Here is a 27,557-nt window from a genome sequence, read left to right as displayed (position 1 = left end):
TTGTCATTTTGGGTTTTTACACATTTGTATATTTTCAGAAGACAAAAAGCTCTAGATATCCATTTTACTATATAGGATGAGGGTGACAATATGTGGAATATTGCCATGAAAAAATTCCATTGAATATGGTTCAACATAAAATGCAAAAGTGTACTCTGTTGTGGTCACTGTTGTTCAGTTGCTAAGTTGTATCCAACTCTTTGTGATCCCATGGAATGCAGCACATCAGGCTTCCCTGTCCCTTACCACCTCCTGAAGTTTGTTCCAACTCATATCCATTGAGTCGGTGATGCCATCCAACCATCTCATCCTCTATTGTCCACTTCTCCTCCTGCCCTCAATCTTTCCCAGCGTCAGGATCTTTTCCAGTGAGTTAACTCTTTGCATCAGACGGCCAAAGTAGTGGAGCTTCAGCTTCAGCATCAGTCCTTCCAGTGAATATTCAGGGTTGATTTCCTTTGATTGACTGCTTTGATCTCCTTGCTGTCCAAGAGACTCTCAAGAGTCTTCTCCAGCAACACAATTTGAATGCATCAGTTCTTCTATATGGTTCAACTCTCACATCCATATTTGACTACTGAAAAACCATAGCTTTGACTATATAGACCTTGTTGTCATCACTACATATACATATTTTTAGTGGACAGCTATAAAAAAGTCCAGAGTAACCGTTAAAAATTTGAATAGTACAAAACCTTTGTCAATAAGTTAGCAGGAAAGTCACTTCATTAAATCACAGATCTTGCTTGTTAACTTATGATAAGCTTTAGGTGCAATTCTGTGGTATGTAATGCATACTTCATTTACAATGCTTAACCTGGTCATTATTAACCTATCCTGAACTTGTTTCACTAATTATAAAACTACTTCTACTTTCCATATTAATAGAAAGGATAATAACATAAAGCAAAACCTTATGAGAACACCATGATGGATTCTGAAAAAGCAAAGGCAATCTTTGTAAGCTACTGAATTATTAAATAATTTTCCAAAATATATTCATTGGCTTGCCACACTTTCTACATGGCTGCAGTTAATCTTAAAATGAAAAAAGAATCATTTGCCAAACTAAATAAGTTTGCTCATGACAATAAATGCATGAGACCCATAGACCATAAAGCTGCATGAAATAACTCTGAAATAAGAAAAATAATTTTGTGGAGTACTTTGTGGAATATGTTTCATATCTTGTATTTTCTTAAAAACAGTGATAACTTATTAAAAGTCCTCTGGGACAAAGGTCTGCTTTTTTTTTTTTACAAAGTCAGCCTAGGTTGAAGTAGTTAAAGAAAATCTTTGAAGCCCTAGTAAATGTAAATGGTAGCAAAGAAATGTCAATTGAGAAGCAAGTGATTTGCTTTTTGAAGATGGAAAAGCCCAAGCATCCGGGAGTGAGGGTGGAGGCTGACTGACCAGGGTTGTGTGCATCTGCAGCAGCCAACTGGAAACATATCAAGATGCCTATGCTTCCCTCCTTGCTCGAATATCCAGTTTGTGTGTGCCTGCTCACTCAGTCGTGTCTGACTCTTTGTGACCCCATGGACTATAGCCCGCCAGGCTACATGGAATTCTTCAGGCAAGAATACTAGAGTGGGTTGCTATTTCCTTCCAGTTTAGGTACCATCATCTCATACAGATGCACATAGGCAGTGAGTCAGGTGTTATGGGCTACATGGAAAAGGAAAAGAGGAACTAAATACACTCACCTTACTGCCTCAAACTATTCTGTACCTTCTTAGTGGGTTCAATGATCTAAGAATTAATTTTAATTCTTTCAGCTTTAGGTGTTTTACATACTGTTACCATACTTGGTGAAAGTGCCATAGTACTCTGCCTACCAATGTGGCATTCTTGAGGAAATGGACTATAATCACATTTTAAAAACACACAAAGCCTTTTTGTTTGCTCCTGTAGCTATGGGATTACTATGGCAATTTGAGGGGATTCATAATGCCTTTCATATACTATTCATCCCAGCTCATAAACTGAAAGCACTTTTACTTAAATCAGCCTGGCTTCTATACATGACAAGTGAGATCAGTTATAATACTCTGGAATTGTTGATTACCTACAGGCAGGTGTTCATTATATTTTTCAATAAAAAAAAAAAACCCAAAAACCTTTTACTCCCTGTCTTAATTTTAGTATCTTATTCTTTCAGTTGTTTCTTTTAATACACGTTTATGTGTGTTTTAAAGTCTAATCTCTTTTGAATTAGCTCTTGAATAGCTGTGAACTAAATGTCAGATACAAAGGAAGGCCTAGAAATCAGAACAATTTGTATTTCTAAATGCCAGAATACAATCTAAAAGTAAGACACCATTAGACTGCCAGTACTGAAAAGAATCATTTTATGAGCAACGTTTCTGAAAAATGCCAGAGATAACGACTACAGGGAGATTGTGGCCCAAGTGGTGTTAATGAATCAGGTGAGTTATAAATTGTTTTGTATGAATCTACACTTGAAAAAATAATCCTTTGTTGTTAGAAGGATTGCGAGGAGGGTTAACTCTGCCTCACAGACTTTAGCTCTGCTAAATTCCTCCTATGAAGACTTAAGATTTAATATTCCTCCATTCCTCTAAGCACTCCTTAAATTAGAATAACAAAAAGTTTTATTTGCAGATATTTATGCTTTGAAATTTTCTAATTGATAAAACCTATTTGGTAATACAATTTTTCTATATTCTGTGTAGTAATATTTTATCTTTGATAACCCCTGAGTCCTCCAGCTTCTTATGAGGTGCTAAGAATTCAGCATACCAGCAAAAAATGATGAAAATAATACAATTATTGTTGGCTACTTCTCCAAATTTAAAATTAGTCTTAATTTAAGTAAGCTTAAAATTAAAAACTGGATGATATAAATTCCAAATTATGAAGAACTCATATGTTCATATAAGAACTTCATAGAAATAAATTGTGTAGACTTCTTTAGCAGGCTATTTTGCTCTTCTCTTGTATTTTTATTTTTAATGCAGAAATATAGTTCTAGATGACCCCAGAGAGCAAATAATCTTAAATTTGGAAAATATGTTTCATTTGTGTAATATATTTTATTTGTAAATGTGAATAGAATAATGTTTCCTAAGCACTGATTCTCCAAGCGTTTTAAATCAGAAACCAGATTAAACAATGCTAAACAAATTTCTTTACATCAGACATTAGTAAAGCTTATCTGTACACTGAATTTTAAGAGTGAGTATAAATACGTACCATAATTAGGCCTTCATGAATTTCATGAAGGCCTAATTATTGGGATCATAAGAGTATAAGAAATTTCATAATGAATTTCATGATGGCCTAATTATTGGGATCATAAGAGTATAAGAAACACTTCTCCAGGACTACAATTCCACAAGCTTCTAAATTTATCAATTTCATAAAACAAGGTTCAACAACCTTTGGTGTCAGAAAATTATCACTGATACAAAATTAAAATTTCTCTTATATGTTTTCTTCTCAGGCTCATTTGTTTATCTATACAGATGTGAATTTGTTACCTATATGCCTGAACAATCTTTTAATAGGTATCATATAGGCTTACATTTACATTTGCAAGTCACTTCAAAATATCAATTAACAAGAAACCTGTAATATTTAACTTATATACAGAGTACATCATGAGAAATGCTGGGCTGGAAGATGCACAAGCTGTAATAAAGATTGCCGGGAGAAATATCAATAATCTCAGATAGGCAGATGACACCACCCTTATGGCAGAAAGTGAAGAAGAACTAAAGAACCTCTTGATAAAAGTGAAAGAGGAGAGTGAAAAAGTTGGCTTAAAGCTCAACATTCAGAAAACTAAGATCATGGCATCTGGTCCCATCACGTCACGGCAAATAGATGGGGAAACAGTGAAAACAGCGTCAGACTTTATTTTTTTGGGCTCCAAAATCACTGCAGATGGTGATTGCAGCCATGAAATTAAAAATGCTTACTCCTTGGAAGGAAAGTTATGACCAACCTGGCCAGCATATTAAAAAGCAGAGATATTATTTTGTCAACAAAGGTCCATCTAGTCAAGGCTATGGTTTTTCCAGTAGTCGTGTACGGATGTGAGAGTTGGACTATAAAGAAAGCTGAGCGCCAAAGAATTGATGCTTTTGAACTATGGTGTTGGAGAAGACTCTTGAGAGTCCCTTGGACTGCAAGGAGATCCAACCAGTCCATCCTAAAGGAGATCAGTCCTGGGAGTTCACTGGAAGGACTGGTGTTGGAAGGACTGATGTTGAAGCTGAAACTCCAATACTTTGGCCACCTGATGCGAAGAGCTAACTCATTTGAAAAGACCCTCAGGCTGGGAAAGATTGAGGGCAGGAGGAGAAGGGGACGACAGAGGATGAGATGGTTGGTTGGCATCACCGACTCACTGGACATGAATTTGCGTAAACTTCAGGAGCTGGTGATGGATAGGGAGGCCTGGCGTGCTGTGGTTCATGGGGTTGCAAAGAGTTGGACACGACTGAGTGACTGAACTGAACTGTAATATCATCTTAAATTGATTTAAAGTTAAATGTGGACTAGTATTTTGTAAAATGTCAATAGAAATGAGGGGTCATTTTAATTCCAATACATTTGTTAAGTTTACTATAATAAATCAAAAAACTTTCATGGGTCTAAAGAAAAGAAACAGAAGCAAGAAACAGGCAAAAATGAGTATAACTGTTACTCTAAAATTTTATAATAATGAATGGCACTATATGCAGAGAAATGTTCTAATTTCTCAAGTCAAAATAAATACATTACTTTCTTGAGAAGAAAGTATCTCTTCTATAGTTTTGGTAGTAGCACTATTGTTTAATAATCTTTGTACTAGTAGCTTATTTAAAAATAATATACAAATTATAAATACTCAAATCACGTAAAAGAATATGCAGTTAAAACAGAAAAAGCTTCCTTCTGTCTTGTATCCCCTGCCCTCTCTTTCAGAGATAGCCATTACTAAATGTTCTTGTATGTTTTTCAGAAAAAAAATAGCTTTGTATACACAAGCATGTTAAATGACTATGTCTGTGTAAAGATATATTCCATTTTCTTGCAAATGAGCATATTACATACATTGTTCTGTCACTACTTTTTTGCTGAATAAAAAAAGGATAAAGAAAACTATAGTGGGATAATTTTCCACTTTACATGAAAATTTTTTCCTCTTATGTATTATATTTGCATATATATAATATTTAAACTTTTCCATGGAAGGTTTAGCATATTAAAACATTATTTAAGATGTTGACAACAATGGCAGTACTAACAATAATAGATAACATTTCAGCCTGTACTTCTTGCCATTCAATTTGCTAATCACTTTACAAAGATTATCTCATTTAGTTCTTTCAGCAACTCTGATATTATTACTACTTTCACATTACAGATGGGCTTCCCTTGTGGCTCAGCTGATAACAAATCCACCTGCAATGCAGGAGACCTGGGTTCAATCCATGCATTGGGAAGATCCCCTGGAGAAGGCAAAGGCTACCCACTCCAGTATTCTGGCCTGGAGAATTCCATGGGCTGTATAGTTCATGGGGTCCCAAAGAATCGGACAGGACTGAGTGACTTTCACTCATTCACTCACATTACAGACAAGGAAACTGACCTAGAGACATTACATAACCTGCCCACTTAAATATCTGTTTCAGTTATTCATTCTTCCTCTTTTCTTTCACAAACTCCTTAATATAACCACTCAATTTATACTGTCTATGAGTGCATGCGTGCTCAGTCACTTCAGTCATATCTGACTCTTTGTGACCCCCTAGACTGCAGCCCACCAGGCTCCTCTGTCCATGGGATTCTCCAGGCAAGAATACTGGAGTGGATTGCCATGCCCTCCTCTAGGGGATCTTCCCAATTGGGGGATCACACTTGCATCTGTCTTCATCCTCTGTATTGCAGGCAGATTTTTTTGCCCACTGAGCCACCTGGGAAGCCTCTATGGTCTTTATATCTTGAATTTAAAGTCTCAGGTCTCTGAAACCTAAAGAGCTAAAAGATCCACAGGGTCTGGTTAGACTCATTTGCAATCTAATTTTTAAGTTCAAAATCTACCCATGTGGGGCTTCCCTGGTGGCTCAGTGGTAAAGAATCCTCCTGCCAGTGTGGAGGACATGGGTTTGATCCCTGGTCTGGGAAGATTCCACATGCCACAGAGCAACTAAGCCCATGCACAACAACTACTGAGCCTGTGCTCTAGAGCCCAGGAGCCACAACTACTGAGCCTATGTGCCACAACTACTGAAGCCCACAGATTCTAGAGCCGTTGCTCCAGAATAAGAGAAGCCACCAAAGCACATGCACCACAACTAGAAAGTAGCGCCCACCTGCCTCAACTAAAGAAAATCCTGCACAACAATGAAGACCCAGCACAGCCAAAACTAAATAAATTTAAAAATCTACCCATTTTATCTTTTAAAAGAAAAAGAAGTCTGATCTCTTAAACTAAGTTTCCTAAAAGGATATTTCAACAATTGAATATTAAGCTAAGGTTCAGATCCAAAATTACAACACTCAAAAACATAGACAATTTGAACCAGAGGGATCTTAAGTTACAGTTTCTATCATGTAACAGGTAAGAAAAATGAAGTGTTTATCACCAAGTTTATTATCCTTTCATACTGATCTCTGCATTGAAAGAGATATCAGAAAAATCTCTGCCTTGATTATAAAATACATATAAAACATCCCAGACAGACAATTGGCTATAACATTTTGTAACACTATCAGAGATGGCGGTCTCTGAGTCATTCTCAAAAGCAGCAAATTCATAGTCAAGGAACTATCTTTTTTCAGTAGCTGAACCCTGTGTTGTGATTATCAATGTAGGACAGCTGTCTGTGAAGATAGAGTCATGGATCAGTGTTTTCATCACAGCTATTAATTCACAGTTTACCCCTTCCTTCTCCAGACTTTAACTCTTCCTCACAAGACCTGTATTCTGTAAGGTTTAATCAAGTTTATTGTTTTTCTCTGCACCAAATCTAACTTCTCTATATCTTTATTTCAAATATAGAGACCAAAATGAAAACATGATAGTAGATTCTCATCAAGTGTGTTCAGTGTTGACTAGGGGAGAAGTTATATCCCTCCTGTCTGCCATAATTCCACACACTGATAATGCCTGTCTATACTTTATTCTTTATTTCTACAGTTTATTGTTTTATTTATGGGACAATATGATTGGTAATCTCAAACTGCAAAATGTTACATGGCTAGCTCTTAATGAGCACATTGGTGAGAACAAAAGAACAACAACTAATACCAAGAGAGGCAATGCAAAGATCCTTTTTATTTGGCAATATAATTAAATCACACAACACTTATAATCACATGGAAGGAAACACCTATAATCACACGGAAGGAAACTCACCCACTTATAATCAGTCACATGTTCTGGCCTAATATCATCATTGAGCAACCAAAGAAACAGAAAACAACAAAATCCCAGGACAGAACTGAAACTTGGGGCTCGTATTTCCTTTCCAGTCTCCTACATCACTCTGCCATTGATCACTGGCAGTCAAGCCTCACCAAGTAGGAAAGCTCCTGGTCACTGTTATCAACGCCACAACGATCCTGGTTACTGTTACTGATTTAACAATGATAAACAAACACTCACTATTAAATATTTTCTAGTTTAATCATTGAACAATAAAGTTAGTGAAGTATATAACTGTTTTCTTAGCTTCTTTTTCATTTTATTTTACTATTTGTGAAGCAACTATAGTTAATAATGTAGTTATGTGGTTAACAAGTACACACAGGTACTGTTGTGAGAATCAATTCATTTTTAAAAAACTTAGTAGTACATCCCATATCCTGCAAACATCTAAAGAGAAAAAACTAACAGATTGTGCAATATTTCCAGAAGGCAAAGTAAATAACCACAAAAAAGTAAAGGATGATCTTATGTTTGAACTGTTTCTGGGCTTTGTTTGATGGTATTTTGTGGGGAGTGGAGAGGTTTGGTTAAACATTTTATTTTTATTTCCGCCTGCCATTCCTGTAGCAAACTCATTTGGAAGTTCAGCCTGTTTGACTACTAAACACTGCTGTGGAAAATGTAATTACCACTCAGTTATTTTAATTTTTAAGGATAAATCTCTAAATATCTATCTAGAAAATTATCTGAGGTGAGAAAAGATAAAACTCAAAATTTATCAATTTGAAATATCATTAATATAATGATATATAATAGTATAATTAATATAACACTTAATATGATATTAACCAGAGTGAGATTAAAACTATTGGGAAAATAATGTTTATTAGGTAACTTGATCATTCTACCTTTGACCTTGTTTTCATGTTAAATGATTAAATTCAGAAGGATACCATTCTAAACATTAGAGATTGTGCTTGAAAAAGGAATATAATGATAACGAGTTATTTGGTAGTTCTTGAATTGGGCTTTGTGTTCAAACAGGCATGTGTCTCATAAATGTGTGTAACTCTATAGGAAATAATAAACATCTCTCACACTATTTCAACTTTTAAAATATCCACAACTCATTTAAAAATCAACTAAATACATATATTTATTTTAATATAATGACAGGCCAAGTTGAGGCTGTCAGGAAGCAGGGTCTAATGTCTCAGGATAAAGGCAATGGGGAAAGAAGGTAGGAAGGTAGTATGTGGGGGAAAGTGTCACAAAATCTAAGCATGGGGAGTAATGTCCCCAGCCAATAAGAATTGATTTGGCTGAATTCTTGCCTTATGAATAAACCAGGGGAGGGAAACTGTAAGTGGAACCAAATTTGCAGTTATTATGGTCTTGAATTCAGTTGGCTTAAGCACGAGCCATTGTGCAGTTGATGCCAAACAGATGTAGAGGCACCTGTTCTAACCAAAGATATTTCACTGGTTCATTTTTGTATACCTAACTCTGGTTTTCTAATACCCACTTCTTCCTTCTTCAGGATATCCACCCATCAGACTTCCTTTTCCAGAAGTTGAGTAGTCACCCACTTATCTTTCTGTTATACTCATTTCTCTAACTTTAACTTTCTCTGCAAACTTGGGAGTTAAACTCTTCATTTCAGCCCAGACCCACTCTTTGAAACAGAAGCTCAATGCTCAAGTCTTATCTCAGGCCCACTAATCCCTAGGTTTAGGGCAGATCATTTAATACTATGTTAATAGCATATGCTCCATCCATCTGTGGGGCGAGTAGTTTCAAAAACACTGTCTTAGCAGATTCTCACTGGTTCATGTAGGGAACTGGATTTGTATAAACAAGACTTCAGCACTCATCACCGATCAGAATATGCATAAATATGCTTAGTTGGAAAATGACAGTTATATTGTATATTTATATAATTTCACTATTAAATGATATGCCCTAGAATTACTTGATTTAACTTAAGTTGATCTCCAGAATTCAGCAAACTTATACCATTCAGAATTATCCAACTTTGATAATTTCACATTCTGCTATGGTAATATTGGATAGACACTGCTAAATTTGGTTAATAATTATCTGGGTTTCAATAGAGATTTGCATCAAAATTTCTCCATAAGAGGTTTCTTTCCAGCCATTGTTCTCCCTACTCCAAGATTAAAAAAAAAATTAAGTGATTTTTAGTTATTGAGAAGAGAGATTCAAATTTGGAATTACTAGAGAATATTATCAACCAGGTGCTGAGCTGAAAAGAAAAATTATTTTATGGTATGATGCTACTGGTCCACATAAGCAATCTGTGATAAACTCTTTTTAAATAGCAATTTCTCTTTCATGCTAGAATTCAAGTTTTGTCTCTCTTTTCTCTCTGTAGAGAGGTCCACTCATTCACTCTTATATATTCCTCTGTAGTACAGGCTGCCCCCTTAAGCATTCCTTGTCTTTTATAGCATATACAAAATACTCATTTTTTCCTGTAATCACATCTTCTATAAGAAAATTTAACTTTCGAAACCTGTTAACATAGAATAAAATAAGGCTCATTGATAACGAAAATTATTTCATTGTATTAACCTTAGATTCTCTATCCATGGAAAATTGAAAGCTCTATGATTTATATATTGTCTGACACGACTGTGGGATGATTGCTTTGTTGGATCACAATATTGTTACTGTGGAGCCTATATGAGAACCCTAGAATCCATGCAACATTTGTCATAGAAATCAGTAACATTTTTTCAAGCAGTAGAAGACATTAAAAAAAAAAATTCTCATGTGGACTACTTGATTAATCCAGACTTTTGACAGGTCATTGACATGGCCCACCAGTTTTATATATATAAATAAAAAGTCTCATTTACTTGGCTTTATTTGAGAATATGTTTACAGTGATTAATTTTTGATACATGTGCATTCAACACTATACACATTCAAAGTCCTATATTATAAAGGCTGAAAGTGACAGTAGACTTGGTAACTCAAAAAATAAATAAATTTAAAAAATAATAATAAAATAAAAAACTAAATGGCCTATGCACACTATTATATGTAAAATACATAATCAACAAGGACCTACTGTATAGCATAGGCAACTGTACTCAATACTCTGTAATAACCTATATGAGAAAATAATCTGAAAAAGAATAGATATATGAATAACTAAATCACTTTGCTGTACCCCTGGAACTAACACAATATTTTAAATCAACTATATGCCAATGAAAAATAAAAATACAAATGCCTGGGGGAAAATATAAAATAAAAAGTATAATCTTTAGGCTTAAAATTGATTATACAAATATATTGGTCATTCTTTTCTAAGGTACTACTGTGCATGGAGCATACCAGGTATATAATCTGTGGGAAATATTAATGACAATGTGTTGCATTTGTGTTGGTTTATCTGGACAAGTACTTTTATAATATACTAGAAAATATTAGAATTTGTCTGTGGGATTCAGGACTTGAGTATCAGACCATAGAAGTAAAAATTTACTAACAAGGTATTCTATAGGGAATAACAGAATAAAGCCATGATAGGAAAGTTAAAATTCCAAACAACTGGGAAGGAGTCACGGTAAAGTAAAAAATGAATAAAGGCTTATGTTTTAAAAAAGACTTTAACTAGAAATCTTATAAGGATTAAGATTACTTTACCCAGAGAAAAAATGTAAGTTTCAAGTGCACAAGGTTTATTTTTCAGTAAAAACAAAATCCATTTTTTTCATGAACTTTTCTCTATCTGTGCCTACATTTTAAAAATTCTTCAATAAAAAATACTTCTGCAGAAGTAACACTAGATTTTTTTCAAATTATCTCTGATATTTTACCGTTAACAGCCTTCAAGTCATGGCCCACAATACATACATATCTTCTGTGGTACAAATATATTCAATATTGCCTGTGTGACTAATAAACTTCTAATGAAATCTTTTCTATCCTGTTTTTGCCATAATCAGGAAAATGCCCTGATCCAAAGTTTTAACTTAAGAATTCAAAACAGGAGAAATAAAATTATTACCAGTCATTTACTGCCTATTGAGGATGTGTTCCTACAATTTTCCTAGAAAAACTTAGTCTTAAAAACAAAAATAAATCAGTTTAAATGCACTTCTGTATTTCTCTGGATGATCTTACATTTAATGTTCAATGTCTATGAACACTAAAGGAACACAGTTATTAAGGTTTTTATTTTATGTTAACCTGGATTGACACCTGGAAGTAAAATTAGACCAACTTTACTCCACTTCTTTGTATACTTCATTGCATAGCTTGGGTGAAAAAGTGAAAGTCAGCTGCTCAATCGTGTCTGACACTTTGTGACCCCATGGATTATAGCCCACCAGGCTCCTCTGTCCATGGGATTCTCCAGGCAAAAGTACTGGATTTGGCAGCTATTCCCTTCTCTAGGGGGTCTTCCTGACCTAGGGATGGAATCCAGGTATCCTGCATTGCAGGCAGATTCTTTACCATCTTAGCCACCAGGGAAGCCGGCAGCTTGGGTAAAATATGGCAAATATTTCTTTTCAAGAACCGTAATTCAGGACATTATCCGTTCTCTAATTGAATTTCTAAAAACCATTGAAAAATTGTCCCCGTACAGATATTCATATATAAAATATATAGATAGGCTTTATTAAGGGCTTTTTTCCCTGGTGGCTCAGCGGTTAAAGCGTCTGCCTCCAATGCGGGAAACCCGGGTTCGATCCCTGGGTTGGGAAGATCCCCTGGAGAAGGAAATGGAAACCCACTCCAGTAATCTTGCCTGGAGAATCCCATGGACGGAGGAGCCTGGTAGGCTACCGTCCAAGCGGTCCTAAAGAGTCGGACACGACTGAGCGGCTTCACTTTCACTTTCTTTCACTTTATTAAGATTTCTATTTTTACTTAATGTATTTATTCAATCTTCATATATTTATGGGGGATATGGTGTGTATCAGTAGACTCTGAGTAGGAAAAGAGATTAAGACATAGCCCCTGCCTCCAGAACATAAAAATCCTCTTCTACAACTACTACTACTACTACTACTACTACTACTAAGTCACTTCAGTCATGTCTGATTCTGTTCGACACAGTTGAACACCCACCAGGCTCCCCCGTCCCTGGGATTCTCCAGGCAAGAACACTGGAGTGGGTTGCCATTTCCTTCTCCAAGGCATGAAAGTGAAAAGTGAAAGTGAAGTCGCTCAGTCGTGTCCGATCCTCAGCGACCCCATGGACTGCAGCCTACCAGGCTCCTCCGTCCATGGGATTTTCCAGGCAAGAGTACTGGAGTGGGGTGCCATTGCCTTCTCCGAAAAATCCTCTAAGGTAGAGAGAAATGAGTAAACCGGCATTGGGCAATAGAGGAAATTAGCTTTACAACTATAGAGAGCATACACTTTAGGGCAATCAGGGAAGAATTTCTGAAGAAGATGGCATCCAAATTGTGTCTGGATGGAGATGCCAGTTATTTTTCAGGCAAAGAGATGGTGATGGAGGAGGGTAGAGAGAGAAATCTGGAATAAGACAGTGACATGAATAACAACACAGGGTCAAGGAGGTCACGGCACACTTAGAAGTATGGCTGGAGCACAGATTTCCAAGAAAGACTGTGTCAAGAAAGGCATGAAGGACCTAAAATGTTACACTTATAAGTTTGTATTTTATCTTTACAGTAACAGAGAGCCACTGAAGTATTTTAAGCAGAACAGTAACAAGATTCTTTCACATCTTAATTTCATTTTAATGGCAGATAGAAGAGATTGGAGGGGTGCTAGACTGAAGTTTGGGAAAACAGACTATTTATTTTTACTTCCTTAAAATTGCTTATGATCACTACTCTATTGTACTCTGAATCTAGGGTCTACATAAATCTGTCTTAAGCACATACACATTTTCTTACTCTTAAATTACCTCTTGCCAACTTACAAGAATGACCTAAAACAACAGTATGCTTTCAGACACTGTGAACTACAGTCTGCAATTTTAGCTTTAATTTTACCTCTAAATTTAGATCACAATGCAATTATGCTTCATTATCAGATAAGAATTGTGTCATAATGAATATAATACTAATAATTAATGGATAAAGTCTAGGCATTTGTGAATGACTTGTTTCATATAACGAATAAATTCAGTTAATGACTAATAAATAACATGACATCACTGTCATTCATAGTCTACTTCTTGAGTAGAGAAAAAAGGTGGACTGGGGAGGAGCTACAGGTGTCAATTTTATAATTTTGAACAACCTGAGACCTCTCTGTTTTATGTGTTATATTAGTGGGAGTAAGTTGGGTTTATAATCATATTTGGGGGAAGTTGGAGATTAACTGAATTTAAATATTTCAGTAATATTAACAATGGGCTGAGAGCAGATTATTTGACAACCACACTACTGAATGAGCTTGCCCCTATTGCATGCATTATTACAGAAGAGGGATTAAACAATTTTCCCAGTGTCACCCAGCTAAGAAGGTGAAGAGTTGAGATGAGATCTCAAAACCACTCAGTTTGCCTCCAGAAGCCACACTCTCAAAACTCTAATCTAAACAGAAAGAAAGCTAAATTAAACAAGCACTTACTTCAAAGAATGCTTAAAACTATAATGAATAAGTTACAGGCCTCAATCCCAGGTTTCCCTACTAGCACTGCCATGAAAGCACATATCTAACTTTAATTTATGAAATGTTTAAAAGATGTCTCTTTGTTGGCAATTCTTACACTTACTGGGCCATTTCTTTAATTGATGGCATTTTTAAAATAAATTACCCTTGGTGGATTCATGTTGATGTATGGCAAAACCAATACAATATTGTAAAGTAATTAGCTTCCAATTAAAATAAATAAATTTATATTTAAAATAAAGAAAGAAAAAAATAAAATAAATTAGGAGGTCTATGTATAGAATTAGGCAATTTTCTGTAGAACTCATAATTTCTGTTTTGAATAAAAAGTAAATAAGAATCATAATTTAAAAACCTTTTTTCTTAATTGGGCCTCCAGTAAAAGTTATTGATTACTACCGATTCAAACCTGTATAAATTTTTCTAAATCAATGCATAATTTTGAATCTTAGAATTTTTAAGACCTTAGAAATCATATGAGACAATACTTTCATGACAAAAGTGAACCCCAGAAAAGGTAAATGAATTGTCAGGGTCACACACAAGTGACAGAGTTCAACTTAGACTGAAAATATAGTTGGAGCTATCTATATCAAGGGGATATTTGGAAAAATAAAAAAGAGCAAAAGATATGAGTATAGGCTATTTGCACATAGAAATCTATAATCACTTGGTTAAAAATCTAGGCAGAGTGTGAAAAATACCAGCTATTTTTCCTCTTCTATTCCAATATATAACTGTCTTATTTAACAGATATCACAAAAGTAATATCAAAATATTCATTATTTTATCACTGGAAATAAACTTGTCCTTTGATGTTTTGCTGTATTAATTTGAAGTATGCTTCTCAAGAGTATATCTACTTTAATTTCCTCTAGTGATTTATTATTCAAAGGATATAGAGAACTAAGAACTAGGGTTTTAAAACATATATTATTTGCAGAAGCACTTTTTGAATTCCATTAATAAGAGGAAGATATTGTTCAATTTCAAAAATATCATTAATATTAAAATTATAGATTTTTAATAATTTCATTATTAAATTAGAGGTCAGCAGAAAATCATAATAAATAGAAGCATCCTACAGTACTCATAAAAGTAAAGTAGTGGAGCTCCCTCTATTGAATTATGGTTGAGAAAATGCATCTTGTATTTAAAATCATAATTTTGTCTTCAAAACAACTCTATTATAATACTGTAAAACTTTTCCCTTTTTAAGCTCTAATACTTTTCAAATTATAGAAGCACATATGCAATATCAATTTCTAAGAATAATATTATAAATTGCTTATGTCTTTATAATTTTACAAAGTGTTATTTTTCTTCAACGATTTTTGTTTGCAGGAAATTACATTCTAAGGCTGCAATTTTCAATTTGTGTTTTTCTTTTGTTTTCCTTGAGTTTGTAAAACTGAAAAGCTACTTGGCAGATACTGGGACTATGATATATCCTAATAAGAATATGAATTCCAATTTTTTTATGGAAACTCAAAAATGTACTTTAATGGAACTAAATATATCTTCCAACTAGTAAAGTGAGGTATTTCACATATTTTTCTGTTACAAATAAACTGACATTTATTATAATATTATGAATACTGAAAAATGTGATTCATAATGATTATTATTGGTTGAGAATCTACTTTGTGCCAGGCACTGAGTCATGCACTATGCCTTCATTACTTTCTTGAATATTCACATCAAATGAACTCGATAGTATCGTAATCCTCATTTTACAAACAAGAAGTTAAAGGCAAGAAACAGTAATCAAACTATTGTTCTGATCCACAGCCCAAGTTCTTGAGCTCTTGTGCAATGGAATATACTCTATGTATTGACAGTCTGTAAAATCTGTAAGCAGTGACAGTCTACAAAAATTAAGCAATTATTTTTTAATACCACTGAGGTATAGCCACAGTGTACACACACACACACACACAAAATCACTACTCAGGTAATTCAAATCCTTTTTAGCTCAATATTGAGGATCATTTCTAGAAAATGATAACCTCCAAACCATACCTGGAAACTCTACTCTTTTTACTGTTTAATCATTTATTTTAGAAAGAAGATATACTTATCAGCAAAGAGAAAAACAGCTGAGTTGATGCAGGTTTTGTTTTAATAAACATATTTATTTGCCATTCCAGTATGATAAGAAAAGCTGTTTTATCATATACCAATCAGTCATTCCTAAAGGAAATTTTCTATTTGAGAATTAGATTATGATACACTGGGGTTGGGCTTCATAGAGGATTAATCCAACAGGATAAATGCAAATATATATTACATTTTTCTCTTAGATCTGATATCAAAAGCATTATTCATTATTCATATTTTGTTTATCTCTGCAAAAATATAAAACCTATGCCTTATGACCAACATAAACATTTTTCTTAGAAAATGTCATACCTATCACTAGGTAGAGAAAATGCCTATAGAATGAAGGCCACAAGTTTGAATATTTAAAAGTAAATGCTAGGCAGAAATTGCTTTATTTATAAAATTACAGTATGTACATACAGTAAGTCCATTATGAGCATTTGTTGCCTTTTAAAAATATATCTTCAGCATATACTTGTTGGAAACTTCATGTATCTATTTTATGGTTTCTCCACATAAAAGTAATTATAAAATTATACTTTACTCATTTCCATAGTTGGGCCAAAAATTACAGGGTGAAACATATGTAATAGCACTGATATTTTTTATAAACTTATGGAAGATGGTATTTTTATCAGCTCAAAACTAATTTTGACAATCCTGTTAAAACAAACTTGGAAGAACTTTTCAAAATATGATTTACTTAAAAATGAGGTCTGTTTAGTAAAACCTATTAAACAGAGTTTAGAAAATGGTGTTAGTGAGACCACCCACAAATGTATATTGCATCCACAATGAACTAACATGAATACTTAGAAACCACTTGTGTGATGAAAAGCATTATCAACTACTCAAGGTTCACACCTTGCTCCCTCTTAATCCACTGCTTCAGTTAATCTCATCCCATAGAGTATGAATCTTCTAAAATGGAAAAAAATATGGCTCATGATTATATGATTTATGTTCTAAAAGTTACCTATCTTATGTGGAAATAGCAATGATAATAATTCATAATAAATGCACTTCTTTCCTGCATTTGTGGCTCCATGGTCATGACTGAGCATGCATACACCGTCCTGTATACTGGGGCTTCCCAGGTGGCTCAGTGGCAAAGAATCAACCTGCCAATGCAGGAGACACGGGTTCAGTCCCTGGGTGGGGAAGATCTGCTGGAGAAGGAGATGGCAACCCACTTCGGGATTCTTGCCTGGGAAACCCCATGGACAGAGGAGCCTGGCAGGCTCATCTCATGGGGTCGTTAAAAGAGTTGGACAGAACTTAGCGACTAAACAACAACTCCTGTGTATTCAAGTTAGACATTAAATTGTCTATAATTTCCCCTTACATAAAGATGTGTGCCAATTATTCCTATAATTCTCATTTTTCCCACAAGCTCTAAATAAGTAAGAATCAACATATTATCCTGGTTTTCTAAAAGTTATAGTAATAGTAGAGAAGTATGGGTAAGGTGCATCCGCATATACCTTTGTTGCGATTAAAGATATGCCTCTGTGTGCTAAGTCATGTCCGACTCTTCACGACACTATGGACCACAGCCCTCTAGGCTCCTCTGTCCATGGGATTCTCCAGACAAGAATACTGGAGTGAGTTGCCATGTCCTCCTCCAGGGGTTCTTCCAATCCCAGGATCAAACCCAAGTCTTCTGAGGCTCCTGCATTGGGAGGCAGATTCTTTACTGCTGAGCTGCTGAGGAAACTTCTCAAAGATACATATCCCATTTTTAAATAGAAATATAATTGACATATATTTGTTTTAGGTGTACAACATAATGATTTCATAGATGTATATATTGCAAAACCATCCAGCACAATAAGTTTAGTTAACTATCATCTCCACACATAGTTACAATTATTTTCTGTGATGAAAACTTTTAAGATCTACTTTCTTAGCAACTTTTAAGTATACAATTCAATATATACTCTTTGAACTGTAATTATTAACAGAATCTCTTTCTAAATGTAAAATACATATATTCTTTGACTCAGCAATTTCACTTCTAAGATATTTTCCTGCCAACATAATTGATCTTATGAAGGAGAACCAGTATTAAAATGTCCACTACCACACTGTTTGTAATAAAGATTAGGAAAAAAATCTACATTTCCAAGAACTGGGGAAATGGTTAATTATGGTATGCACAATAAACTCCAATATACCATGTGAAAAAATGAGGTAGAGATGTGCTGATATTAGATATTCTTTTATTCTCCAAAATGTGCTTCTAAATGAAAAACGAAAAGTACAAAATGGTATGTAGAGTATGTTCCCCCTAGGTATTTTTAAAGTGGAGAAAGTATACATGCAAATATGTGTTAGTATACAAGAATTTGAATAAAATCAAAGAGATCCTCTGCTGAACCCCACAACTGGTAAGTAAATTAGGGAAATTACAAAAAAGAATTTGAACAACGTCAAGAAATTCCTGGTTACCTCCAGGAGTGAGAACCATATTCCTTCTCCTTAGTGTATTCACTCATCTCATTCCTTCAGTTCATATCTTCTGCTTAATTATCTCTCAACTTTAGATATCACTTCTTGAAAGAACCTTTCTGATTTGTTTTCCTAACCTCCAGAGCAAATTTGGCCACACTGATGTAAAATGTTCTTTATGCATCCTCGTAGTACTTAGCAAAAGTTCTATCCAATAATTATATAATTAGTTGACTTATGTCTGTTTTCCAGAGAGAACATAATTTCTTGACATGAAAGACTTGGCTATTTAGTAGCTAGTTTATTACTGTATCTCCAGCACCAAGCTCAATGCTTTGCACATACTGAACATAATTTGAATGCTATTATATATGTTGAATGGTTAACTGACAAGAGTTTTAATTAATTTTGGCTTGGTTATATGATCTTAAGCAAGTAGCTGAGTACTTTTAAGGTTCTTCATAGCTCTAAAGCCTTGAACCTATGGGTCTAAACATACATCAAACTAAAACCACTGTTGTCCCAAAAATGGTGATTAAGTTTCTTTTGAATTTTACTTCTCTTTACCTGTATGTTCCTCTATCTTAGCTGTCAAATAGAAGAACTGAACAAGACAGAAGTCTAAGACACCTTCTCAGTTTCCCAGTAACCTCTCTTCTATCACATTTTAGCTTCTGATCATGAATTGCATGCCTTTAACCCTTCAGTCTCTCTCTCCACATATACATCACACATACATACACAGATTAAACTTGCCATAATTTTATTCCAGGGGAAAATTAAGTTTGAACAGTGGGCAACAGTATTCTTATTGGACACTGCTCTACAATATATGAGCCCCTATAATATTTTGTGCCTAATAATCTGGAAAAGAAGGGTGTAAACTGTGGATATGGAGTTAAGGATCTGTAGGAAGGATCCCTGCTACTGCCACACCCCTCACTACTATTGTGAGAGGCAGACTGATTGCAAAAATAATACTAACCCTCTCTCCTGGTCTTTATCAACCCCTTTAGCAAAGTGATTTTTGGCTCCTTCCATTCAATAAATGGAGATGATTTCCCCATCCTTGAATTTGAGCTGGGATTGAAATTTGTCTTTACAAACAATGCGGCAGAATGGTTTTCCAGAAGACTTGCACACTTCTGCCTTCTCTCGGAATCCAGCTTCCATCAAGAGAACTAGCCTATGGAAGCTAATCAGAAAATGAAAGACTATGGAAAATAATAAATTTTTCCTGAACAACAACCAGTTAAATCCCAAACACAAAGCTACATAGGCTGACCCACAGCAGACTACAATAGAATGATATGGAACTAAAACCATAAGAGCACCCAAATATCTAGTCTAAATTGCCAAACAGAAAAATAATTAACTACATAAGACAGTTGCTGTTTTAAACCATTATATTTTGGAATACTTTATTATGTGGCATAGTTAACTGACACATTGTGGTTCAAAATTTTAATAAGAGTAGCAAGACTTATTTTTGTTTTTTGCTTGATTTGGAGCTAGGTAAATTTTATACCCAGAAACCTCTCAACTATTAGGGAAAGTACTTAAGAATATGCTGATAAGAGTTTTAGCCACAGTGTCCAATGCCCTCTCCCTTCAATCTATCCTATTAATAAGGACAAATCTATGGCACCCTTTAACTGTGTGCTTAGATAATACCTTCTCACGTTTCCTACCTCCATTTCCTTTTGGAGTTTTCTGAATATCTGAGACCCTCAGAGACAGATGAACCAAACAACCAGTGAGTGACCAATCAGGAACAGTCAGTCTTGACACCGACTGTCATGGTCATGTTGTTGGCTGTTGCAAGTCAGGTCACCATATCTAACTGATAGCTCACATATATACCATATCTAACTGATAGCTCACAACTGTAGCTCACATATACAAAAAGACTTGATACCTTCCTACAATTGTATAGATATCCTTGGTAATTTATTTTTAGATCTAAATTGACAATGGAGCTACTGAGAAACTTTACAGAAGAACAGAATGAGAATTGTGCAGCTGGCTAAGAAAGGATTTCAGAATCAAATTGAAATAGGCCTTCTCTAGATAACTCCATGGCTAAGTATAGCTTTCAGGTGAATTTCAAATACCACTACTCTCTTGGCATCTCAAGTCGATTTGATTTCCACTCCAGTCCATGGAATCCTTAATGTTTCACACATACTACAATATTCTGGGGTTCTAGCCATAACCTTATATTTCTGTCGAACTTGACATTAAAGAAACATATAACCCCTTATTGATACTTCACTGTAGCTGATACTTAAATTAAAAAGGTTAGAAATAAGCAGTGTGTCAGGATGAGGAATGCCTTAACTGTAGTATTCTAACTTAAGTATTCTAAGACAGACACATAGACAGTCAAGTCATTAATAATTATTGTGACCATATAATTTGCCATCCAAACTGCACTTGTGAGAGTGAAAGGGTACCATTAATAATTGAATAAACCAGGCATAATTCAGGAGTGTCTTGGATCTACCATGATGTATGGGTCATGGAGTGACAGAACAGAGTTTTAGGGAGTAAAAAGGCAGGGAAGCAAGCCAGAGGAACTGGACAGCTATCTAATATCTGATTAGACTTTTCTCCCACAATTTCATTTCATTGTATTGCAATACTATGAATTCTTAGAGGTTCAGTCATAGTCGTGTTCATTGAAGTACCTCAACTCAAAGTTGAATTACGTAATCCTTTGATTAGAAATTTTTGGATTTTGCACAACTCTGATTGCCCCTTGAATAGAATGGATAATTGGGAACTGACTGGATAAATAAAAGAGGAAGCACTAAAAGCTAATTTCATTCTTGGAACATACACTACAATAATGGGATCTGATAATAGGTTACCATAAAACAATTACTGAATACTACAGCACATTTGGAACTAGGCCTAGCTGAAATATATATGGTATTCTGTCTAATACGTTTGGGGGAGAGAACATAAATTTTGTTATCTAAACAGAGAAATTAGCTGGATGAAAATATCAGTAACTACAAATATATGATCATATTTTGTACACTATAGGGATACTTGTAATAACCGTAAGATTTAACCTTATCAAAAGCCAATAATATCCTTTTTTTAGATATATTTTAGTCTTGGCTTTGTTCTCCACAGGAAAAGGAAACTTCTGCCCAAATAAAAAAGTAATGAGAAATAAAAATGGACATTTTTCTGGTCTTTTTCAATCTGTATCGAAAATAAAAAGGAGCTGATATCCAAAAGTAATAATCAAATAAACATTAATTCATCACTTACCACTCCCAAGAAAATTTTCTTTAGTATTCCAATAAGTTAGCTGAATTCTTAATATGCTATATAAAATTATGTGTGAGAAATAAAATGGGCCTTTATGAAAACCTAACAATTAAGAATAAAATTAACACTTTGAGGGAAATTAAAGTTTCTGTGTATACACACAGGCACAGAGTTACTCTTTTATCATAGTTGCAACTATTTTGCTCTCCTGTATATTTGGGATACACATTGCATGTGTCTACTTGAGAGAATTGTTCCAGAGAGCTAGAACTCTTTGATGACGTTTTATGTGAAACAGATGACTAGAACAAAAAGAGGTGTGTTTGGGAATATATAATCGGGTGATTATAAAGCATTTAAAATACTATATGACAAAAAGCTGCCATCTTACACTAAGTAATGCTGACAACTTAGTGCTTGGTTTTACAAAGGCCTGTATTTAGTGTCATGAAAACTTGAGGGTGAAAAGGGGAAAAAAAGAAAACATTTTTGCCTGCTTTTAATAAAAAGTTCCAAGTGATAAGTGGAATATATTTAAAAGTGTTACTCTATTAAGGATATAATAAAAGTCTTAATATAGCATGTTTTACTTGAAAAATTCAAAATGCTGAGCAAGGGAGTTACTAATCTCACCGAAATCAGAATGATGCACTACACAAGGAGATAATTTTACAGATGGGAAATAAAAAAGGAGTAGAAAAATAACTTCCCCAAGGTTACAAAATTCTTATGCAGCATAGCTACAAACTGAACACATGAGTACTAATACCAGTATAAAGAATTTTTTGTTAACTTTTAGGAGTCTTAAAGTAGGTTTTTGTTGATTTTTTTTCTTTTTAATAAGTCAACAATAGAGAAGCATTTCTTCTAAATTTCTATTTTTAAAGACAAGCTAGTTTAGATTTTCTAAAAAGTCAGAAAAAGTTTAGAATCTAGTCATAAAAATATTTTGGATTTCTACAGATTTCAAAATGACACAAAAGCCTTATTATATTCTATTTACTTCTATATTGTACACACAACTATGAAGCAAATCAAGTTTGTTTAGGAGCATTTTTAATATGTACATATAAGACTTTGAACATTTTAGCATAAACCATGACTTACATTTTATTCTAGGAACTATATATGAAATTTAAATACAGCCAGTCTTCCAGAAGGGATGGGCTGCAGTAAAGAGTTTTTCTGTATCTGTTTTTTTTTTTTTTTTACCTAAAGCCTTTTCTGACTGTTGGGATCCCTTTTACCAGGGGAATGGGAGACTAATTCTATTATACATTTTTTAATAGTCTGATTCAGGCCCAGAGGAGTAAGCACAAGATATGAGTTTAAAAAGAAGGAAAAAAGATGGAAAACTAGCAATTGGGAGCCACTCACATTTTTCTAGTAATCGAATTTATAGGAATTGTGTCTGTCCAGGCTGTCTGAAAGCATTAGAAAAATACAATTGGAAAATGACTCTGCCTTGCCTAAATGGGCTTTTTACCTTAGGTCATTAGAAACAGAATTTTGACCTGTCAGAGCTCTCAGCAGAGTCTCAGTCCACCCTTTTCCTTATATATGCGGATACTGAAGCCCAAGATGGTGAAATGACTTGCTCAAGTGCCTGAAGGTAAATGTCCTGAAACAAACCTAGGAAAGCAGTTTACTTTAAATAGTGACCTATTAAATTATGAATTGCTATTGTATTAAATCGTCAAGGAAACAGCAATATTACTGGCTTCTAAGCAGTTTGCAGTTTTGAAATTATAAATTTTAATAGTCCCAAATCAGGTAGTCTGAAGGACATTATTTGATGTTTTTCCCAAGGCCTGTTGAGATAAACAGATGCATTCCGAACATAATATTTCACTGGGGGAGGGGGGAGGAGGAGCTTCAAGGGTGCTTATGCTTTGGAATGAACCTTATGTCAGTGAGCAATTCAGAAACATTGCAGAGAGGAGTGCACACAGATGACCCAAGAGAAGAAATAGATAATTACAGGGCCCCACCTTCCTGTAAATAACCAAGGAAAGCCTTTTTAAAAGCAATACAAAATGTCACCACAGGCTGACGCTCTTTCTACGAGAATAATGAGATTCTTGCTCCCTCAGATGCTGAGCACATACTTCATCGCCTTTATCGCCGAATTCATTTTCCGTGGTTCATAGATAATTCTCCTTCTCCCTTCAAAATAGACTACATACCATGCCTACAATATATTGATTTCAATGCTATATAGTGACTATAGACGGAAAGACCTGCAGGGGCAGTTTCACAAACTCTAGGTCTAAACACACTGTCAAAAGGGCTCCGGAAATGAAGGGCTGCACGCGGGGCAGTCAGTTAGTGCCTTTGAATAAGCCAGCTATTGGCACTGCATCCCCACCGGGCTCGGCTGTGCTGAGGGATCCGAAGAAGGCGCACTTGCAGTCCAAGACTTGCGTCCAGAGTCTGGACATGGCGGTTTTAGTGTCATAATCCTTTCTTTCAAAACACACATGCCGTACGGAGAATCTGGAGCATACGTCAGCCGGGTAAATTCAAGGAAAGCGCCGATCTGAGGGTCTGAGCCTTCCGACCCGCAGATCAGTCGCGGGTCGGCAGCGGTAAGGGAGCCCTCCCGGGCTGGCTGGAAGCATGCAGTTGGGTGCCGGAGAGAAACGCGAGCTTGCTGCGCCAAAACAGTCGCCCCAAGATCCGAAAGAGGAACCTCTCCCTTTTTAGCAGTTACAAGTGCGGAAAAACCTGTCCTCCGAGGTGGCCCAACTGAAAATAAATTCAGCACTGAAAAGGAAATTGGGCGTATGCGTGTGGTCTGGGGGTGGAGGATGTAGGTGAGACTTACACTCTTAAGGTGGCCAGGGGGTTAAAACCAACTGTAGGCGTGTGGATCTTTGCATTTTACAAACTACAGCACCCTCACGCTCCCTCCTCTCCCCTCGGCTCCTGAGTGAGTGCCCTTGCTTCCCACACCGGACACTGGGATCTGGAAAAAGTGAGATCTGTACAGTGCCTCACCCAAGGGGGTCTCCCCTTCCTCCTTCTCAGGTGTTCTCGCCCCACCCCACCAGCTTTCAATCCGGTTCAACTCTCGCTTCACACTCCCAGCCCCAGAGCCGGAGATCTGTCACAGACATCTCTTGCCTCAGAACAGCACGCGAGCTCATTACCTCAACTAGAAATGTAACTTTAAAAGAGACCAGATCTGGGGAGGGCACCCACCTCCCGCGTACCACCACCACACACACACAGCGGTGGCAGTTCACCAACACCAGGGATCTTCAGGCTCTAACCCCCAGCCTCACTCTCCCCTCCTTTCCTGGGAGAGATCCAGAGGCTTTCAAACCTCTGCTTTGACCTGAGCTTGCCAACAACTAAAGGTATGTGCAGAAATAAAAGATGAGAAAAGCAAGAGAGTTTTCCTTTGATTAAAAACTAAAGTAAGGAGCAAGAGGACAAACAGAAGCCGGAATAACAGGAAGTAGGAGTTTTATCTTCAACTGTCTAGGAGGGGCTACAGATCAAAACTTCAAAGGGAGAAAAGAATGTCCCCCCAAATCCTCAAGTCAAGGGAAAATTAACCTGCTGCTCTGGCAAGCGACTGCGAGCACGCGGAACGCCCTGTGAGGATCAACTCCTGTCAGCCACCCAGCGGGTCTCGAGGATGACAGCGCCAGGGGACGTCCCTAAGGGCGAGGAAAGGGATTCCCAGACGAGATATATTAGTTGTTGGGGTTTTTGTTTTTTTTTTTTTTCCTTATGAGTCTCAATACAGAACTGAAAACTGAGGTCGGATCACCGGTCCTGACCAATCCTCAGCCGCCTCACTAAGGGCGCACAGACCTGGCTGCGGATTCCAGTCCAGGCTGCGTCCTTTGCCCGCCGTCACCCCCACCCTCACAACCCACCCAGACAATGGAGGAAGGGGCTTCCAAGCCGCGGCCGGAGCTTTTCAGTGGATCCAAAGAGGAAAGCCCTCCCTTCCTTTCTTCACCTCTCACCCAGGGGAAGTTACCAGGGGATTTATCACGAAAAAGTGCGAGTTATTGCCTCAGAGCTAAGCGAAAGGGAAACTGCCCAGAGCGCAGTGACGTGGACTTTGATACCCGAGGGGTTGTCAGAGGGCGAGAGCCCGCCACCCAGGCGGGAGCCGCATGGGGGAAGGGGAGAGAACCAGACGAATCTCGCCTGCGGGCCCCCTGAAGCCCCGACCCCGGCCGCACCCAAACTTCCTGGAGATTTATCCAGTGCCCCAGTCGCTGCCCCAACTTGAGCCAACCGACCAAACTCAAACATGCGGCACAGGTGAGGGAACCCAGGGCCAGCTCTGTGCCGGCACCACCGGTCCCTTACCTCCCCCATCCGCCTGGGCGCGCCGCCCACGGGGGTGGGGGGCGCGAGGCCCGGGCCCGGGACCTAGGAAGCTGCCCCCCGGTCCAGGCCGCCCTGGGGCTGCTCCGAGGCCCCTGTTCTTACCTGGCCTAAGGACAGCAGCGGAGATCAAGAGGCAGAAGACCAGACGGCAGGAGGGGGCCGCCTTCGAAGCCATATTCCTCCTCCTCAGGGACCACCGACAGAGTCCGCGCCGCAGGAGGGGGCGTCGTCCCCGGCCCCGCGCGCTCGCTCTCCGGACGCTGGGGGCAGAGGCTTCTCCCTGACACACTGCCCTCTGGGCTGTGGCGCTGCACCTTCCCGTCTCCGCCGCCCTCAACTTTCCACCACGCAGTGCCCAACTCCTCCCGCCTCCGCTTCCACACCCGCCCTCGGCCCCTTTGGCTGCTCCTCCCGGGGCCGGCGACCCTCTCTTCCCGGGAGACACTTGAATAATTCGGAAAGGTATACGTGGTTCTTTTTAGCGGGTCCGTTGTTTTCCTTCTCTCGTAATAATAATAATGGTAGTGGCAGTGTGCATAAAAAGCCCAGTATTAGGAAAGAACTGCCGGGGGTGGCAACCGAAGGGCGACAGGTCCAGGCGGTCTCCTCAGGTGGCAGCGGCGGTGGCAGCGACAGCAGCGGCGCCAGCGGCGGTCTCTGGGCTGCTCTGAGTGGAGGGACTGGAAGGCGTGTGTAAGCTGCCGCTCTCCTCCTCCCTTCGCCTCCTCCCTCTCTCCTCTCAGCTCCCCGCTTCGCAGGAGGTAGAGCCAAGTGCAGGTGGTAGGAGCGGGATCCGCAGCCTAGAGGCGCTGCAGGACCAAGTCCCAGACTGAGGCCGAATCTGGAACTCCTTTGGGAAGTCGCGCGCGCCGCGTCCTGGAGCCCCAAGTGGGCGGGGTATTTTAGTGGCTCCGCCCCGGGGCCACGCCCGCCAATAGGAAGCGGACCCAGAAGCAGCCGGCTCTCGGTAGGGCCTCCAAGACCGCCACTTGCAGTGTGGTTATCAGAGCTCTGTTCAGACCTACTCTAACTTCACACTGCCCACGCAGCTTCGCAGCGTTTCATATTGCCCTTTTTTGCCCCCAGACGCCTGTTCACTGGCTCACTCCTCAGGGACTTTTCGTCCGTGATATCGCAGCCTGCTTCTTCTGCAAAGGGAATAGTAGGGCAGGGAGGTAGGAGTACGGACTTTGCCAGACACTCTCAACTTTGGGTCCAATTTGTGGGGGGTGGGGAGCAAAAGAGGGAGGAAGGGGCTGGAGGAGGTAGCTAGGGTGGGAACTTGCCTCCGAGAAGTTAAAATGAACAGCTACTGATTGGCGCTGTTGCGGGAGCAACTCATTAGGCT

At 37.5% G+C, this 27,557-nt stretch overlaps 1 protein-coding gene across 2 annotated transcripts in view; it reads right to left on the bottom strand.

The window, feature by feature from the left end:
• ALCAM (activated leukocyte cell adhesion molecule) overlaps positions 1 to 27,082 on the bottom strand; it is a 231,572-nt gene extending 204,490 nt beyond the window's left edge. For both annotated transcript variants that reach the window (XM_010838537.1, XM_010838538.1), the window contains exon 1: positions 26,312 to 27,082. In XM_010838537.1, coding sequence (XP_010836839.1) covers positions 26,312 to 26,384 — 73 coding nt within the window. In that variant the 5' untranslated portion in view covers positions 26,385 to 27,082. The remainder of the gene's footprint in view (positions 1 to 26,311) is intronic.
• Between the last annotated feature and the right edge of the window lie 475 nt (positions 27,083 to 27,557).

The sequence above is a fragment of the Bison bison genome, unplaced genomic scaffold, assembly GCF_000754665.1.
Source record: "Bison bison bison isolate TAMUID 2011002044 unplaced genomic scaffold, Bison_UMD1.0 scf7180017864098, whole genome shotgun sequence".
In the NCBI taxonomy this organism is placed as follows: Eukaryota; Metazoa; Chordata; class Mammalia; order Artiodactyla; family Bovidae; genus Bison; species Bison bison.
Note: the sequence above shows the minus strand (reverse complement) of the source record. Positions and strands in the feature narration are given on the sequence as shown.